General features: G+C 66.6%; 7 protein-coding genes across 7 annotated transcripts; 4 read left to right on the top strand and 3 right to left on the bottom strand.

The window, feature by feature from the left end:
* The first annotated feature begins 446 nt into the window (after positions 1 to 446).
* FA09DRAFT_329631 (DUF1769-domain-containing protein) lies at positions 447 to 2,778 on the top strand. The gene is made up of 7 exons (XM_025742260.1): positions 447 to 784; positions 965 to 1,041; positions 1,097 to 1,187; positions 1,239 to 1,280; positions 1,331 to 2,349; positions 2,402 to 2,527; positions 2,586 to 2,778. Exons 1-7 carry the CDS (start codon positions 604 to 606, stop codon positions 2,625 to 2,627), a joined length of 1,578 nt encoding a protein of 525 aa, XP_025598857.1. The 5' UTR covers positions 447 to 603; the 3' UTR covers positions 2,628 to 2,778.
* Positions 2,779 to 2,787: 9 nt separating this feature from the next.
* Positions 2,788 to 4,229, bottom strand: FA09DRAFT_329630 (histone-fold-containing protein). Its single transcript, XM_025742259.1, has 5 exons — positions 3,903 to 4,229; positions 3,703 to 3,790; positions 3,325 to 3,541; positions 3,208 to 3,255; positions 2,788 to 3,155 (listed from the first exon to the last, which is right to left on the bottom strand). The coding sequence occupies exons 1-5, from the start codon at positions 3,918 to 3,920 to the stop codon at positions 3,116 to 3,118; spliced, it is 411 nt and encodes a 136-aa protein (XP_025598856.1). The 5' UTR covers positions 3,921 to 4,229; the 3' UTR covers positions 2,788 to 3,115.
* Positions 4,230 to 5,457: 1,228 nt separating this feature from the next.
* FA09DRAFT_329628 (putative short chain 3-hydroxyacyl-CoA dehydrogenase mitochondrial precursor) lies at positions 5,458 to 6,913 on the top strand. The gene is made up of 5 exons (XM_025742258.1): positions 5,458 to 5,586; positions 5,643 to 6,061; positions 6,288 to 6,321; positions 6,373 to 6,596; positions 6,651 to 6,913. Exons 1-5 carry the CDS (start codon positions 5,471 to 5,473, stop codon positions 6,845 to 6,847), a joined length of 990 nt encoding a protein of 329 aa, XP_025598855.1. The 5' UTR covers positions 5,458 to 5,470; the 3' UTR covers positions 6,848 to 6,913.
* On the bottom strand, positions 6,819 to 8,175 carry FA09DRAFT_329626 (hypothetical protein). Its single transcript, XM_025742257.1, has 3 exons — positions 7,944 to 8,175; positions 7,456 to 7,706; positions 6,819 to 7,163 (listed from the first exon to the last, which is right to left on the bottom strand). The coding sequence occupies exons 1-3, from the start codon at positions 8,152 to 8,154 to the stop codon at positions 7,095 to 7,097; spliced, it is 531 nt and encodes a 176-aa protein (XP_025598854.1). The 5' UTR covers positions 8,155 to 8,175; the 3' UTR covers positions 6,819 to 7,094.
* A 212-nt stretch (positions 8,176 to 8,387) lies between these two features.
* Positions 8,388 to 9,459, top strand: FA09DRAFT_329625 (hypothetical protein). Its single transcript, XM_025742256.1, has 4 exons — positions 8,388 to 8,629; positions 8,684 to 8,917; positions 9,046 to 9,310; positions 9,369 to 9,459. The coding sequence occupies exons 1-4, from the start codon at positions 8,416 to 8,418 to the stop codon at positions 9,427 to 9,429; spliced, it is 774 nt and encodes a 257-aa protein (XP_025598853.1). The 5' UTR covers positions 8,388 to 8,415; the 3' UTR covers positions 9,430 to 9,459.
* FA09DRAFT_329623 (hypothetical protein) lies at positions 9,399 to 13,054 on the bottom strand. Its single transcript, XM_025742255.1, has 6 exons — positions 12,651 to 13,054; positions 12,528 to 12,587; positions 10,729 to 12,474; positions 10,545 to 10,678; positions 9,893 to 10,484; positions 9,399 to 9,837 (listed from the first exon to the last, which is right to left on the bottom strand). The coding sequence occupies exons 1-6, from the start codon at positions 12,819 to 12,821 to the stop codon at positions 9,598 to 9,600; spliced, it is 2,943 nt and encodes a 980-aa protein (XP_025598852.1). The 5' UTR covers positions 12,822 to 13,054; the 3' UTR covers positions 9,399 to 9,597.
* A 279-nt stretch (positions 13,055 to 13,333) lies between these two features.
* On the top strand, positions 13,334 to 13,939 carry FA09DRAFT_338424 (hypothetical protein; the record flags this gene model as incomplete). The annotated part of the gene is made up of 1 exon (XM_025744103.1): positions 13,334 to 13,939. The coding sequence occupies one exon, from the start codon at positions 13,334 to 13,336 to the stop codon at positions 13,937 to 13,939; it is 606 nt and encodes a 201-aa protein (XP_025598851.1).
* Positions 13,940 to 14,071: the final 132 nt, after the last annotated feature.

The raw sequence follows: 14,071 nt of genomic DNA, 5'->3' as shown, positions 1-14,071 counted from the left end.
CAGTCAGTGCCAAGCCCAGCGCGGTGCTCTCTGTTCTCATTTGTGCAAGCGGCTGCGTTGCGGTGTCCCGCGCATCATCTGCAAGGCCGTCGGGTGCATGCTGAGCGTGAGGCGCAGATGCCCATGCGACGCAGTCGAGCCCCGAGGCAAGCCTGGCTGCTCCACTCGTTGCCGCTGCCGTCTTGGTGAGCGATGTCGGATGTACCGCTCGCTGTCGGTGTCGGTGCTGCCGGCTGATGCGGCTGCTGCTCGGTGCAGCAGCGGCGCATGCGCTATGCGTGTTGTTCTGCCGCGGAAGCACGAGCCGAGACTGCTCTCCTGCCGGCGCCCGGCGTTTGCTGCCGTCATCAGCGTGGCGCTGTGCCGCGGCAGCAGGTGCAGCAAGATCTGCGCCGCGCTGCGCCTCCACAGCAGCGGCCGCAGCCGCACGCGGCCTCCACCCCGCTGCGTGTGCTGCGTCGTCTTCGCAGGCTTCCTGGAGAGAAGGCGGCCCCGAGCTGCGGCCGCTGCGATCTGCGTGGTGGTGGGGCGTGCTGCCGCCTCTGTTCTTCGCTCAGCCCACTCTGCCTCACCACCACCATCAGCAAGCAAGCAACGCACGCCATGGCGCCGCGCCTCCAGGTCCTCGTCGGGCCCGACCGCTTCCACATGGAGCCGGCGCGCCTCAACGACCAGCGCAGGCCCCACGAGATCGACACGGAGCACTTCGTCGGGCGCGTGCTCGTGCGCATCAAGGATGCGCCGGGCGCGCGCGAGGGCGAGGAGGGCAGGGAGTACTTCCGCGGTGAGTGTGTGAGAGAGAGAGAGGGGGAACAGAGGGATGTGCGGCGGTGGAGCGCTGCGGCGACAGGGCGCGCCATGCGGCAATGACGGGCATGAACGCTGGAAGGCGTGTGCTGTGCGCTGCGTGGTCTTCTCGCAACGGCATCCTGTTGCGCGCCAAGGCTGAGACTCCGCACCGCAGACCGCTCGCGCCGCTTCTGCATCCAGATCGAGGGCCGCTTCAAGAAGCCGTGGAACGGCAACGAGGTGCTCTTCGGCGTGAGTGGCTGTGTTCACCCCGGGCCTGCGCACCTGGCTCACGGATGCGCCACAGACGGACTTTGAGTACCTGCCCAAGGAGTTCCCGCGTGCGCCGTTCAACGCCGGCATGCGCATTGCCAAGATGATCGACCCCTGCACCTTCTGTGAGTGAGCCGAGCCTCTTGCTCTGCCGCCGAGGCTGAGGCTTTTCGCAGACGAGGAGAAGCCGCCGTCGGGACGGCCTTACATCATGTCAGGTACGTGCCCTGCCGTAGGTGGCCCCATCTCGCTCTGACAGCCTCTGCAGCGTATGCGGCATGCATGAACACGCTCTGCGCCTGGCCCGCTCCGTCGCGCGCCAACGACGCGGTCATTGTGCTGCGGCACCCGTCTGGTAACGCGTCGGGCACGCACACGCCTTCCTCTCCGCGTACCGACGACGACGACGACGATGGCGACGTGGTGCCGCAGGAGTCGCTGGCCGAGTCGGCGGGCAAGGAGGCGCCCAAGAAGCGCGGCTGGTTCGGCATGGGCGGTCCGCCAAAGGAGCAGCGCGTCCGCAAGAAGTACTGGAGCTTCATTGGCTTTGCCGACGAGGCGCCCGTGCGTGCGCTGCTCGAGGCGCACCACGCACACCTCAACCCGTCGCGCCCGCGCTCGCCAGCGATCAGCGGTGTGCAGCGCACCGGCACGGCGGCGTCGACGAGCAGCAATGCCTCGTCGCTGGCGCCGCCGCCGGGTGCTGGCGAAGTGCAGCACGGCCACGAGGCGTCGCACCCGACGCTGTCGCGGCTCGGCACCTTCACGCGCTCGGCAGCGCAGAAGGTAAAGAACAAGCTCACGGACGGCAGCGAGGATGACCACGAGCACGAGCACGAGCACGAGCACGGCTCGTCGACGCCACCGATGGGCACGGTGCGTCTGCCGACCGAGGCCGAGGCGAGCGAGCTGGACGAGGAGCACCGCAGCAAGGAGCCGGCGCCGGAGATGCCGCCGCTGCAGCGCATCACGACGGACCTTCGGCGCGACGCCGAGGCTGCGGCTGCCTCTGACGGCCTGCGCGAAACCGACTTTGACCTGGCGGGCGAGCGCGTGGCGCGCAAGGCGAGCGTGCGGAAGGACGAGGGTGCTTCGGAGTGGCAGAGCAAGCTCGACGACCAGCTCGGGCCGTGGCGGTGGGGCAATCCGAAAGTCGACGCCGTCGAGGACAACTCGTTCGTCTTCATCAACAAGAACGTCAGCACGGCTCGCCGGCGCAAGCACTTTGCCAGCGAGGAGGCGCGCATCAAGCATGTGTGGAACCCGGACGTGGTCTACGGCGCTACGGTGCGTGCCGAGGCGTCCCTGCCGGTCATCATCCAGCTCACAGCGTCCACAGTTCTTCACAGACGCGTTCGACATGAACTCCTTCCAGCTAGGACTTGGTCCGGTGTCGATGTCCCTCCGACGTTTCTTCACCGATATGCCGATCCGCTACACGCTGCGCGCAGCCGGTGCCGAGGAGGTGAGTGATGGCTTGAAGCCACCTTCTCTGCTGCAGCGCTGACCTGAACCGAACGCAGACGACATTCTGCACCGTCAGCTTCCAGATCGTCGACGACTAGACGTGCGCGTCTCCTCCTCCCCTTGCTCTCTGCTTCTGCTGGCCTTGCTCTCTCCCCCCTTCTGCGCTCCGCTGCCACGCAGCGTCTGCAGCGCGCATACCCCTCCCTTCGCCTATCTACACGCTCCGGAATCGCATCTACATCACAGCCAGTGCACGGACGATGAGAGTGGCATTGCGTACGAGCTAGGGGCCACACGGGGTGGGGGCGACGCACGCCGAAGAGGCGAGGCGGCGAAAGACGCAGCGGCGATGCCGGCTGGTCGCAGGTCTGGATACATGATGCGCTCGTCGAGCGTACAGTGCTCTGCGCGATGTGTGCCTCGCCGAGAGCAGAACGCTTGATCGCGTTCGCTCTCAGTGGACACGCAAGAGCACAGCGGCAAGACGATCACATCAAGGGGTAATGGTACAAGGTAGAGGTAAATGGACGGCGCGGAGCGAGACACGAGAACAGAGCGCTAGAACGAGGCCATGGTGGCGACGTGTTTACGAGCGCTCGCCGCGGAGACGGCGCGCAAGGGCGATGCTGCGGGAGGGCGTCAGCATGAGGCGTGGCTGACGTGCGGCGCGTGACTCACTCCTTGGGCTGGATCGTGACACGCTTGGCGTGGATGGCAGCCAGGTTGCTGAGGGGAGGACAGGGTGTCAGCGTCGAGGTTGCCCACCATCGCATCGCATCGCATCGCATCACTCACGTGTCCTCGAACAGACCGACGAGGTAGGCCTCGCTGGCCTCCTGGAGCGCGCCGATGGCGCTCGACTGGAAGCGCAGGTCCGTCTTGAAGTCCTGCGCGATCTCACGGACGAGACGCTGGAAGGGCAGCTTGCGGATGAGGAGCTCCGTGCTCTTCTGGTAGCGACGGATCTCACGCAGCGCGACGGTACCGGGCTTGTAGCGGTGGGGCTTCTTGACTGCGGGTGAGAGTGAAGGCGTCAGCGATGGTGAGGAGACGAGGCGGTGGCGGGCGCGATGAGCGAGCGACGTAAGCAGTCGTGGCCGAGGCGCACGACCACCCGACGCGACGCGTGCGCGCGCTCTTCCGACGACGACGACGACGAAGCGAGTGACTCACCACCACCGGCAGCGGGTGCCGACTTGCGGGCAGCCTTGGTGGCGAGCTGCTTGCGGGGCGCCTTGCCTCCGGTGGACTTGCGTGCGGTCTGCGGTGCGGCGCGGCGGTCAGCATGGTGTGGTGGTAGCGTGTTGACAGCACGGCGCCCGTCGCCGGATGACGACGAGGAGTGGGATGATGACGAGGAAGAGGCGACTCACCTGCTTGGTGCGGGCCATGACTGTTGGGTGGTGGTGGTGGTGAAGCAGGCGGGTGCAGTGCGGCGGGCGCGGTGTGTAGCGGGCGCGGCGCGGGTGCACCGCCAGATCGACGCGATATCAGCACGCGCGACGGACCACAGTGCGAGGCGCGGGCGTGGCGGCGACGGCGGCGGCGAGATCGGCGGAAATGCGCGCAGAAATGCACGGCAGAGGGTGACAGGAGGGATGTGGCACAGGTAGAGAGCGAAAATTGGAGGGTAGCAAGGGAGAAACAGGGAGGAGAGCGTCAGTATGGGGTGGATGCGGCGGTGGCGAGGTGCGCAGCAGCGCCGACTAACCGTAGGATGAGGGTGGTGGTGGGACGGAGAGCTCATCTCGCTCGAGCGGGGGGCGTCTTCAAGCGCCTCTGCGCGACCCCCGGCAACCCCCAAAATGCGCGGCGCCGCGCCCTCCAGGAAACGGAGCACCGCTCGAGGCCGCGAGAATTGACGCACGTCAACCCGTGCGGCGGGTGCGCCAGCAGCGCAGCGCCTTGCCTTGGCTGGATCTGGGCGCCGAAAGGGGCAGCGGGCGGCGCGGGGTGGCGCCGAGACTGGCGCCGTGCCACACGCGCGGCGTCTGCATGTGCCGCGCGCGGCATCCCCGACAGCGGCGGACAAGGCTTAACGCGCGCTCATCTCTCTCGTGCGAGAGCGCAATGCGCCATAGCGGCATCTTGTCTTCGCAGAGGTGCTTGCGCCGCAGGGCCGAGTCGCCGTGCTCATCGATAGAGCAGCCCTAGGACGAGTTCGCGCCTCCGGCTGTTGTTTGCATCGCGGCAAGCTTGATCTCAGCTCAGAGCTTAGAGGGAGCAGCTATGTCACATCAGGATACAAGCTGTGCGCAGTGGAGGCAGAGCGCAAACGAGTCCGGGGTGGGTGCGCGGCGTCGGCGCGCAGAGGCACGTGCCGCGTGCGGCCAGCCACGCGCGCGCGCCTGCGGACGCTGCACAGGCGTCGCTGCTGGCCAGCGCAGGACACGAGGAGTAAAGCAGTCTGGCTCACTATTCAGCAGTCATCTCTGTGGTCGTGATGGCGGCTCGAGTGATGCTCTCTTGGTACTGCGGGATAGCGTGGCGGCTGCACGCGGACACGGTGAGATCTGGGCGATGTTGCTGCTCAAAGTGCCCATCCCAACGCCTCGCGCTGCAACACGTCGCTGGCACAGACTCACATCGCCTTGAGACCGCGCGCCGAGGCCGCTGCAGCAAAGCGAACCATGGGACGAGAGGCCGCGCAGCATTCAGGGCTGTCGGGCCGCTGCACAGCTTTGGCACTGCGTGGAGACGTCGAGAGCGGACGGCGGCGCCAGATCGGCGCGGACGAGTGAGCGTGGGAACAGCGCCGCCCCGCTGTCACGCGCCCCGCGCCGCGCGCCGTGACGCAGCGCCAGCCGCTGGGCGCGGCACTCGGGCACGCGCGCCGCACCGGGCCGCCGTGCGCCGATGCCGCCGTGCGTGCGTGATGCTTGAGGGCGCCGCAACGTTGGCTCCGCACCCTCCGCACCGCTCCCGCATCCTCATTCCACGCATGGCCATGTCGCTCCTCCGTACCTCTCGCCTCGCGCGCAGTGCCGCGCCGCTGCTTGCCACGCGCGCCTTCTCCACGTCGCTGGCGGCGCAGCGCGACGTCAAGAACATCACCGTGTAAGTGGAGCCGTGCTGCCTTGCGCTGCCGCACCGCATGCTGACGGCGATGGCAGCTTCGGCGCGGGCCTCATGGGCGCCGGCATCGCCCAGGTCATGGCGCACAAGGGCGGCTACAACGTCACGCTCGCCGACGTGTCGGACAAGGCACTGCAGACGGGCAGCAGCATCATCAGCAAGTCGCTCACGCGCATCTTCAAGAAGAGCATGGCCGACAAGAGCGCCGACGAGCAGGCCGCCGCGGTCAAGGACATTGTGGGCAAGATTGCGTTCAGCAAGGACGCAGCGCAGGCCGTCGAGAAGGCGGACCTCGTCGTCGAGGCCATCATCGAGAACGTCGGCATCAAGCAGGAGCTCTTCAAGTTCCTCGACGGCAAGGCGCCCAAGGAGTGCATCTTCGCCACCAACACGAGCAGCCTCAGCGTCACCGACGTCGCCAGCACCGTGAGCGCGGAGCGCAAGAAGGTCTTTGGCGGTGAGTGCGCGCTGGCGGGGCAGGGCAAGGAGTGCCCAGGAGCGCCCAGGCGCGTCGCGCGGAGAAGGCGGCATTAGCTTGCTCAGAGCGCTGCTTGTGCTTCGCCTTGGCTGGCGCTGTGCGCTCAGAGGTCCCCTACTTGGCGCAGCATGCTTCGAGGCGCCATGTGCTCGCGTCAGGGGGGGCTACGCTTCCGGCTGGCTTGCTCGCTCACACGCCCTTATAGGCTTCCACGCCTTCAACCCAGTACCGCAGATGAAGTGAGTCCGCCTCTCCACATCGCGTTTGCCCATTCCCTGACGCCTCTGCAGGCTCGTCGAGATCGTGCGCACCAAGGAGACGACGCCCGACGCCTTCGACACGCTCACGGGCGTGGCGAAGCAGATGGGCAAGGTGCCCGTCTCGTGCGTCGACTCGCCGGGCTTCATTGTGAACCGCCTGCTGGTGCCGTACATGCTCGAGGCGATCCGCATGGTCGAGCGCGGCGAGGCGAGCAAGGAGGACGTCGACACGGCCATGAAGCTCGGCGCTGGCTGTGAGTTTGGCACGCTGAACCGCAGGTGTGCATCCCGCTGACCTGCGCGCACAGACCCGATGGGCCCCTTCGAGCTCTCGGACCTCGTCGGCCTCGACACGCTCTCGCACATCGCAAAGGGCTGGCGCGAGACGCGCACGCAGACGGGCGAGATCTCGGCAGAGGCCGTCAAGGAGTCGGCGCTGCTCGAGGACCTCGTCAAGGACGGCCGCACGGGCAAGAAGAGCGACAAGGGCGGCTTCTACCAGTGAACGCGCCGGAGCAACGGAACACACCACGTAGCATAGATCACGCCTAATCGTAACCCTCTTGTCGTGCCCTTGCTGCCTGTGCTGATGTCGAGGCGACGCTGCATCGCCGCCTGCGCTATTGGGCTGGTACTTCCAGGCGCGCACCTCATGCCCAGCCGCTGTAGCCTGCACGTGTCTTTGCGTGGTGGTGTGGGCATGTACAGGACAAGGAGAGAAGAAATGCTGGCTCGCCGTCACAGCAGCACACTCAGTGCGCGGGCGCGTGCGAGACGGCGTGCTTCTTCACCGGGTAGCCCACCAGCTTCCTGCGGCCGATCTGCGGGACAGGAGCGCGAGTCAGCACGCGAAGAGAGAGAGCAGAGGCGTGATCCGGGAGCGCAGGCAGCAAGCATGCAAGGCCTGGACCTCTGCCTCGGCGGCGGGCTGCACTCTCCAGCAGGACATATCCGCAGTGCGGCAGCTCCATGCGTGCACCTCGCACGGAGCCCACTAGGCCGCTCCTCGACCGCAATCGCGGCATATCTGAACCGAAGCAATTGCCCTCGCTCTCGCCCTGCTGGCTTCGCCTGCTCCTCGCTGCACCACGCCCCTCTGCCACGCCAACTCACGATCTCGCCGATGCTGAAGATGCCGAGCGCCTCGACGGCGTACACGGCAATCTTCTTCCACTCGCCGTTGCCCGCCACCTTGCTCCAGTACTCGGGGTTGGCGGCGCGCGCGTAGAGCGTCGCGTACGCCTCGCGCACGGCGGCGACGCTCTTGGGCGGCGCCAGGCCCTCGGCGACGTACACCTGCTTGAAGAGCGAGCCGGCGACGCGCAGGTTGTACACGAGCTTCTCGGAGAGAGCGCCGAAGTTCACTGGAGCAGGGTGTGAGCGCTGAGTGAAGGCCGGAAGAGTGCCAACGATGGTGCGAAGCGGCCGCCAGAGATGATGTAAAGACGCCGTGCTGCTGCTGCCTGAACCGAACAGCCTCTGAAAGGGCAACAGAGCAAGCGATAGGCACCCGTCTGCACTGAAGGTGCCCGTGCGCCTACAGAGTCGCTTCTCCCGCAACTCGCCTCGCCGCCCTCGCCGCACCCAGCATATCTACTCACAGCCCGTAGCGCCCTGGATGCGCTCCGCAAACGGCCCGGCCGCAGCGCGAGCCTTCTCGGCAGCGTTGCTGAACTGCTTGGCGGCGCCCTCTGCGGCGTTCTTGGCGCTGCTGCCGACGTCGGCGCGCGGCGCCGAGCGTGCAAAGCTCCGGGCGGGCGCGGCGGTGCGCAGCGGTGCGGCACGCAGGGTGGCGCGCACGGAGTGGATCATGATGGAGGTGAGGGAAGGGGTAGAGGAGGGAGAGAGGAGGGCCCTGAGTCGGACAGCGCACGGCGCCAGCGGCCGGACGGCGCGCGAAGGTCGGCGGCCTGGCGCCGCCGCGCTGCCCAGCTGCGATGCCCGGCCGGCGCCGGCAATCACGTGGCACGGCGCGGCAAACTGTTCCCACGCCGACCAGCCAGCCTCTCGGCCGCGCGCCTCGCCTCGTTGCTGCTCAGCCTCCACCTCCTCCCCGACGCTGCAACCGTCCGCATGTATCATCTACTCTCCGGCCTCTACTCGGAGTGGGCGCGTCCCACCACCTCCAACGTCCTCCTCGTCGGCCCATCAGGCTCAGGCAAGACTGCGCTGCTGGCGCGGCTGCGGCATCGTGTCGCTCCGCCTGACGCTGCCAAGCAGCTGCCCCGCATCGGCGGAGACGGCGGGCCCAAAGTGAAGGGCATTCCGCCGACTGTGGGCCAGAATGGTGAGCAAGCTATGCGCTCAGCGACGCTCGTTGCGCTGATGCAGCTACTGCCAGTGCTCGACTTCCGGCCGCCAGCCGCACCCTCAGGCGTGCAAGTGCGGGTGTGGGATCTGGGCGGGGCGGCATCGCTGCGCCCGATCTGGCTGCGCTATCTCAGCGAGGCGCATGTGTTGATCTGGGCGCTCGATGTGCGGCTATGGGACGGAGCTGGATCGAGGAAAGAGGGGAATGGCAAGGAGAAGGCGCGAGAGGGCGAGGACAGCCGGGAAGAAGGCTGGAGCGCTCTGGGTGAGTGAGGCTGGAGCGTCGAGGCTGCGCAGCGAGGCTAGAGCGGATGTCCTTCAATGCTGGCAAAGCAGATCAGTCGACGTGTGGAACTGCGATGCCCTGCTGACACTGACACCTTCACGCAACAGCCGCCATCCTCCCACAACTAGCCTTGGACGTGCCTCTCGTAGTGTGCGCCTCAGATCTAGGGCACTTCTCCGTGCTGCGCAGGGAGGCACTTGAAGCGCTCGAAGATGCAGGCGAGGAGTCAAACACGGAGGAGGCGCGTGTGGCTGCGATCCATGCTCTGGAGGAGAGGGCATCCGAGGCGATGCGGGAGTTGAGGGAGGACTATACGAAGCGGTTAGAGGGGCTGGGACGAGAAGCCAGGTTCGTTCAGGGTTGGTCTGAGGGGTGAGTGCCGCGATTCGTCGATGCAGCCCCCAGCCAAATCTGACAGCATGCCGTGCAGGAGTACAGACGAGCTGTTGCAGATGCTCACGGAGCATGCGGTGCGACGGAAGCAGCAATAAAACGTCACCCTTCATCGGCATTCAAGGTCTCCTCAGCAGCGTGCGACGCTCACTCTGTTGCAGCACGTAGCAGAGAACGTGGTGATGATTAGAGGAGGAGGCGGAGAGGTAACAAGTACGGAGGAGGGTATCTATCGCTTCACTTGCGTCGCCTCGTCAAACGTTTATCTACGGCGTCGAGCAAAGCGCCAAGCTCCGTTCCGTCACGCGCGCCAGGCCAACGAGCGAGGCAACAGCCAGCACAACGCCTCCAAGGGGTGTGCCTTTCGGCGCAGCGTGAATGCCGTGCAGCTGCTCGGCCATCGAGATGGTGCGCAGTGCCGCGAGCAGCTCGTGCGATGCAGAGATGGCCTTGCCGGTGCGCAGAGCGACGATGAGCTGCCAGAGACCGTCTAGCACGAGAGTGCCCTGGACAGGTACAGTCAGCACATGAGCAGATGCGGCGTCCTGCGCTCAGACTCACTGCGCCGTCCTTGGCGCCCAGCGCCGTCGTAGCCATGAAGGCGCGTCGTTGAGCGTCGTTGAGCTGCGCAACGACGTAGACGAGCTGCATCGAAAGATCTGCCGCCTCCCGCTGGAGAGCATCGATTCCGGCAGCCGAGTGTGCAAGCACCTTGTTCTTGTGGATCGCCGGCTCCAGCTTCGTAAGGCCAACGCGGGGCGCACTGGCGATGAGGGCTCGGTAGGCTGTGATGAGTTGGTGACCCTCTCTTGATGCGAGCAAAGTGCGCGCGCCCGCCTCGCCCGGCTTTTGCAGGTGCAGCTCGCTCAGCGTAGCGGACAGCGCCGCGCCGAACGTATATGTCGTCGAAGCAAAGGTGCGGCGCAGCTGTGCACGCACGCTGCTTGGCTTGGGCAGTACGCAGACGATAAAGGACGCCACGAGGCCGATGAGCGTGATCAGCGTGCGCTTCCACCAGATCTGCCAGCCGAGGCCCGGGTTGAGCGGCGCTTGCAGCTGCCCGTCGATCCAGCTGTAGCCGACAACGAGCCCGGCCGTCGTGGTCACTGTCACGGCGACGAGGAAGTTGGTGCTGTTGGCGCGGTACGCGATACTGCAAACAGGAGGGCATGAGCGGTGCTGCAGATGGCCTCACGAATGCTTCGCGACTCACAGCAGGATGCCAAAGACGCCAAGTGCCGCTGCGAGCCCGAACGGGTTGCCGTTGCCGTTGCCCGAGCCAATGTACCAGATTACCATGCCCGCCACGCCGCCGATCACCGTGCCGACCATGCGCGAGACTAGACCCTGTCAAGACGTGTCAGCTTGTGCGCTGTCGTGTGCTGCGCAGCACTCACGAAGATTGTGTCGCCGAGGAACATGCCGACGCAGAACGCCGCCGTCGTGGCCGCCCAGAGGCCCTTCTGCTCATAGTAGAAGCCCGCCGAAGACTGCACAAAGGCCGGCACGCAGAGCGCGACCGAAACGACGCTGACCTTGACCGCGAAGATGATCTCGACGCTGGTGAGCCACTGCCAGAAGCTGGCGGCTCGGTCCTTGCGCGGCAGGCAGGACGTGTCTGCGCCAGATGGAGGCCACGGGTAGCTGGCGTTGGGCTGCTCGTCCTTGCGGCCTTCGAGGATGAGCGCATCGGGATTGTCCTCGCCGACAGGTGCAGCGCCGTCTTCGCGACCAGCGAGCGTGTCGAGAAGGCCCGAGACGCCGCCGGCGTCACTGCTCTCCTCTGCAGTCTGCTTCTCCTCAACTGCGTCTGGAGCAGAAGCGCTGGCAGTGCGCTGCGACTTGCGCTGGCTGTGCACCGAAGGCCAGTGCGCGCGCACGGGCTGCGAAAGCATGCGCTGAGCGTCTTCCGCAGCCTCGCGCACGTCTGCCGCCACGCCAAGCGTGTAGAAGAGCAGCAGTGTGCGATCGTACTCCTGCCGCGCCGAGAGCGAGGCGCCCACGTGGTGGTCTTCGACGCCCTCGAGCGAGGCCAGTAGCTCGGCGTCGTAGGAGTCGAGTAGCGCACGGCACTGGCCCGCATGCTGCGTCAAGTTCGCCTGTACAGCCGAAAGCTCGGACACGGTGTTCTCGAGCCGCTCGCGCTGGACGATGCGGCGCAGCCAGCTGCGACTCTCGATGGCGTGGAAGGAGTCGAGCGCGCCGAGCGTCTTAGAGATGGCGGAGAGCAGCCCGGTGATCTCTTCAATGGTGACTGAGTCCACCTTGGCTTCCTCTTCCGGAGTCGAAGATGCGTCGTGGACCTGCGTGTTCTCGCTCGGCGCCGCCACTCCGCTCGATGCGACCCCAGCCGCTGCACCCTCGGCAGCCAGGCGCGATGCCTGCTGCTCCTTGCGGCGGATGTACAGGTCGAATCCATTGACGCTGAGGTTGAGTGCGCGCGCCGAGTTGAGCACGTCACGCACGTCGCGTCCGCTGAGGCGTCCGTAGGCTGGCTCGATCTTCAGGAAGCCCTCGAACGCCGCTGCCAGCGTCAGCAGCGTGGCGGCATTGCCTCGATTGGCATGCAGCTCGGTGCGGACCGACTCGTCGATCTCCTCGTGCCGCGCGGCCGCCGTGGCGAGGTGCTGCACCAGGTCGACGGTGCGGCGGAAGAGCCTCACCGTCTTGCGCACCTGGTGCTGCGTCGTGCCTCGCACCGAGGTGGGGAAGATGAGACAGGCTGACGCGACGATGATGGCGAGATACTCGGCGTATGGAACGAGGTAGATCTTGCCGATCTCTAGCGGCGCGAACTGCGGGATCAGCGGAGAGATCGTCGCAAAGATCAGCAGCAGGATGTCGGCGAGCACCATGACGTGGAAGAGCCGCACGCGGTAGGCTCGGATCAGGAAGATCGGGATGCAGCCTACGAGCAGCCAGACGGCCCAGATGGCCGACGATGCCGGCTGCACAAAGTCGCCGCGGTAGATGGCCGGTTGCAGTGCAGCATACTGCTGTGCGGGCGAGGGCGCCGAAGTGAAGCCGGCGGCGGCGATGGCCCGACGAGCTGTGGCCGTGTCGCGCGCGACGTTGCGTACCGCCACGGAGGCACGCATGCCCGCGACGCTGTAGGCCCATGTGGCGAGCACCACGATGCCGCCCTGTGCGCCGCGTCAGAGGTAGTGTTGGCGTGAACAGCTACTGCGTCACTCACCAGCAGGCCGTGCACAATCACGACAAGGACCGGCTCGAGCGGCGGCTTGATGAAGACAAACTGCTGGAGTGTCAACGGCCGGCACCGCAGCGGCCCTCAGTGAGTCGCAGCAGCCTGACTCACAATGAGCGGCAGAAAGGCGGCCACGCCGTTCGTGTTGAGGCTCGGCCGCACGAGAAACGTCAGGCAGCAAGCGAAGCTGGCGACCGAGGCGCGGATGATGATGCGCCAGCGCAGCGCGTCCATCTTCAGCCAGTACGGCACGAGGCGCGACATGAGGCTGGGCGCGGCCATGGCGGCGGGTGCTCCGGAGACAGCGATGATTCAAGGGCGCTGGAGGTGCTTGAGGTGGTGGTGAGAAGGCAAGCGGTAGCGGCCAGCAGCGGCCGTTCAGAAGGCAGAGGCAAAACGCGCTAGGCAGCTTGCGAGGCACGTCACTTTCCGCACCGGCTGGGCCCTCGTCCCTGAGCCGCGCGCGTTTCTCGGACCGGCCCCTCTGTCGCTGCTGCTCTGCAGCTGGACTTCCGGCGCCCCCAGCTCAGTGCATCCTCAGCCGTGATGCTGTGCTGCGTTTGCGAGGATCGTCGAACGTCCGGCTGCTCGGGCCGGAAGCAACGAGAGGGAGGGCCAACGCACACAAGCTCAAGCCGCGGATCTGAGAGAACGCGGCGGGTGTTGTGCCGCGGCTCGACTCGGCCGCGCGTCGCGCACCGTGGGAACGGCATCCGCACGGCCGCGCCGCAGCCGGCGACACGCTCGCTGCCTCCAGACTGCCACCCTCCCAGTCCCTCCTCGCCGCAGGCAGCATGGCCTCTTCAGCAGGCACACCTGCTGGCGCTTCCGCAATAGCCGGCGCTGCAGCGGCCTCTGGTACGCCCGCCGGCGCCAGCGCCGAAGCTGCGCCATCCGCTGCTCAAGCCACATCCAACGCTCCGGCACCTTCCTCCGCCGAGCTCTCCTCTGCGCTCTCGCTGCTCGCGCAGCTCTCCGCACTCCTCGGCAACGACGCCTCTGCGATGCCAGTCGCCGACGGCCTGGCGCACGTGCTGCCCTCGCTGCTGGCACCCCTCGCTCCTCTGCCCTCGCAAACGGCACCAGGGCTCGTCGCCATGCCCGTCTCGCTCCCACCGCACGCAGCCGGTCCCAACACGCCCGGCGGCGTCTCTCTCCTCTCGCTGCCGCCAGCTCAAGCAGCGCTTCTGGCGCGCCGAGCAGCATTCCGCCCGCGCGACGCTCTCGCAAAGACGCAGGAGCTGCAGCGGCTGCTGGACTCGGAGCAGGGACAGCAGACGGTGCAGCTTGTGCAGCAGCTCAGGCAGAAGCAAAGCCCGCAGGAGGAGCGAGAGGAGCTGCTGCGCGCACGCAAGGAGCGCGCTCAGCGGAGAGGATGGAGCAATGGCGCGCAGGCGTAGTGCACGGCCGTCGAGGCACAGCAGCACTGCTTGTGTGCGGACGATCATCTACACCTCAGACGCCATCTTCCATCTCGCCGGACGACATGGCGGAGTCGTCGCACTTGCGCGCCACATGCGTCTCATCGAGTG

The sequence above is a fragment of the Tilletiopsis washingtonensis genome (genome assembly GCF_003144115.1).
Source record: "Tilletiopsis washingtonensis strain MCA 4186 unplaced genomic scaffold FA09scaffold_9, whole genome shotgun sequence".
NCBI lineage: Eukaryota > Fungi > Basidiomycota > Exobasidiomycetes > Entylomatales > Tilletiopsis > Tilletiopsis washingtonensis.
This window is presented reverse-complemented; position numbering and strand designations above follow the sequence as displayed.

Excerpts from the sequence above, each read along its gene's own strand:
- FA09DRAFT_329631 (XM_025742260.1), top strand. The coding sequence starts at position 604 with ATGGCGCCGCGCCTCCAGGTCCTCGTCGGGCCCGACCGCTTCCACATG. Across the intron at positions 1,281-1,330 it reads ACGGCCTTACATCATGTCAG|CGTATGCGGCATGCATGAAC; the intron begins GTACGTGCCCTG and ends CAGCCTCTGCAG. Across the intron at positions 2,350-2,401 it reads ACGTGGTCTACGGCGCTACG|TTCTTCACAGACGCGTTCGA; the intron begins GTGCGTGCCGAG and ends CAGCGTCCACAG.
- FA09DRAFT_329630 (XM_025742259.1), bottom strand. Across the intron at positions 3,542-3,702 it reads GGCACCCGCTGCCGGTGGTG|TCAAGAAGCCCCACCGCTAC; the intron begins GTGAGTCACTCG and ends TCTCACCCGCAG. Across the intron at positions 3,156-3,207 it reads GTCACGATCCAGCCCAAGGA|CATCGCCCTTGCGCGCCGTC; the intron begins GTGAGTCACGCG and ends GCCCTCCCGCAG.
- FA09DRAFT_329628 (XM_025742258.1), top strand. The coding sequence starts at position 5,471 with ATGGCCATGTCGCTCCTCCGTACCTCTCGCCTCGCGCGCAGTGCCGCG. Across the intron at positions 6,062-6,287 it reads GCGCAAGAAGGTCTTTGGCG|GCTTCCACGCCTTCAACCCA; the intron begins GTGAGTGCGCGC and ends ACGCCCTTATAG. Across the intron at positions 6,597-6,650 it reads CATGAAGCTCGGCGCTGGCT|ACCCGATGGGCCCCTTCGAG; the intron begins GTGAGTTTGGCA and ends CTGCGCGCACAG.
- FA09DRAFT_329626 (XM_025742257.1), bottom strand. The coding sequence starts at position 8,154 with ATGATCCACTCCGTGCGCGCCACCCTGCGTGCCGCACCGCTGCGCACC. Across the intron at positions 7,707-7,943 it reads CATCCAGGGCGCTACGGGCT|TGAACTTCGGCGCTCTCTCC; the intron begins GTGAGTAGATAT and ends ACCCTGCTCCAG. Across the intron at positions 7,164-7,455 it reads TCTTCAGCATCGGCGAGATC|ATCGGCCGCAGGAAGCTGGT; the intron begins GTGAGTTGGCGT and ends CCTGTCCCGCAG.
- FA09DRAFT_329625 (XM_025742256.1), top strand. The coding sequence starts at position 8,416 with ATGTATCATCTACTCTCCGGCCTCTACTCGGAGTGGGCGCGTCCCACC. Across the intron at positions 8,630-8,683 it reads GCCGACTGTGGGCCAGAATG|TGCTCGACTTCCGGCCGCCA; the intron begins GTGAGCAAGCTA and ends AGCTACTGCCAG. Across the intron at positions 9,311-9,368 it reads GTTCAGGGTTGGTCTGAGGG|GAGTACAGACGAGCTGTTGC; the intron begins GTGAGTGCCGCG and ends CATGCCGTGCAG.
- FA09DRAFT_329623 (XM_025742255.1), bottom strand. The coding sequence starts at position 12,821 with ATGGCCGCGCCCAGCCTCATGTCGCGCCTCGTGCCGTACTGGCTGAAG. Across the intron at positions 12,475-12,527 it reads TGATTGTGCACGGCCTGCTG|GGCGGCATCGTGGTGCTCGC; the intron begins GTGAGTGACGCA and ends CGCGGCGCACAG. Across the intron at positions 9,838-9,892 it reads TGGGCGCCAAGGACGGCGCA|GGCACTCTCGTGCTAGACGG; the intron begins GTGAGTCTGAGC and ends GTACCTGTCCAG.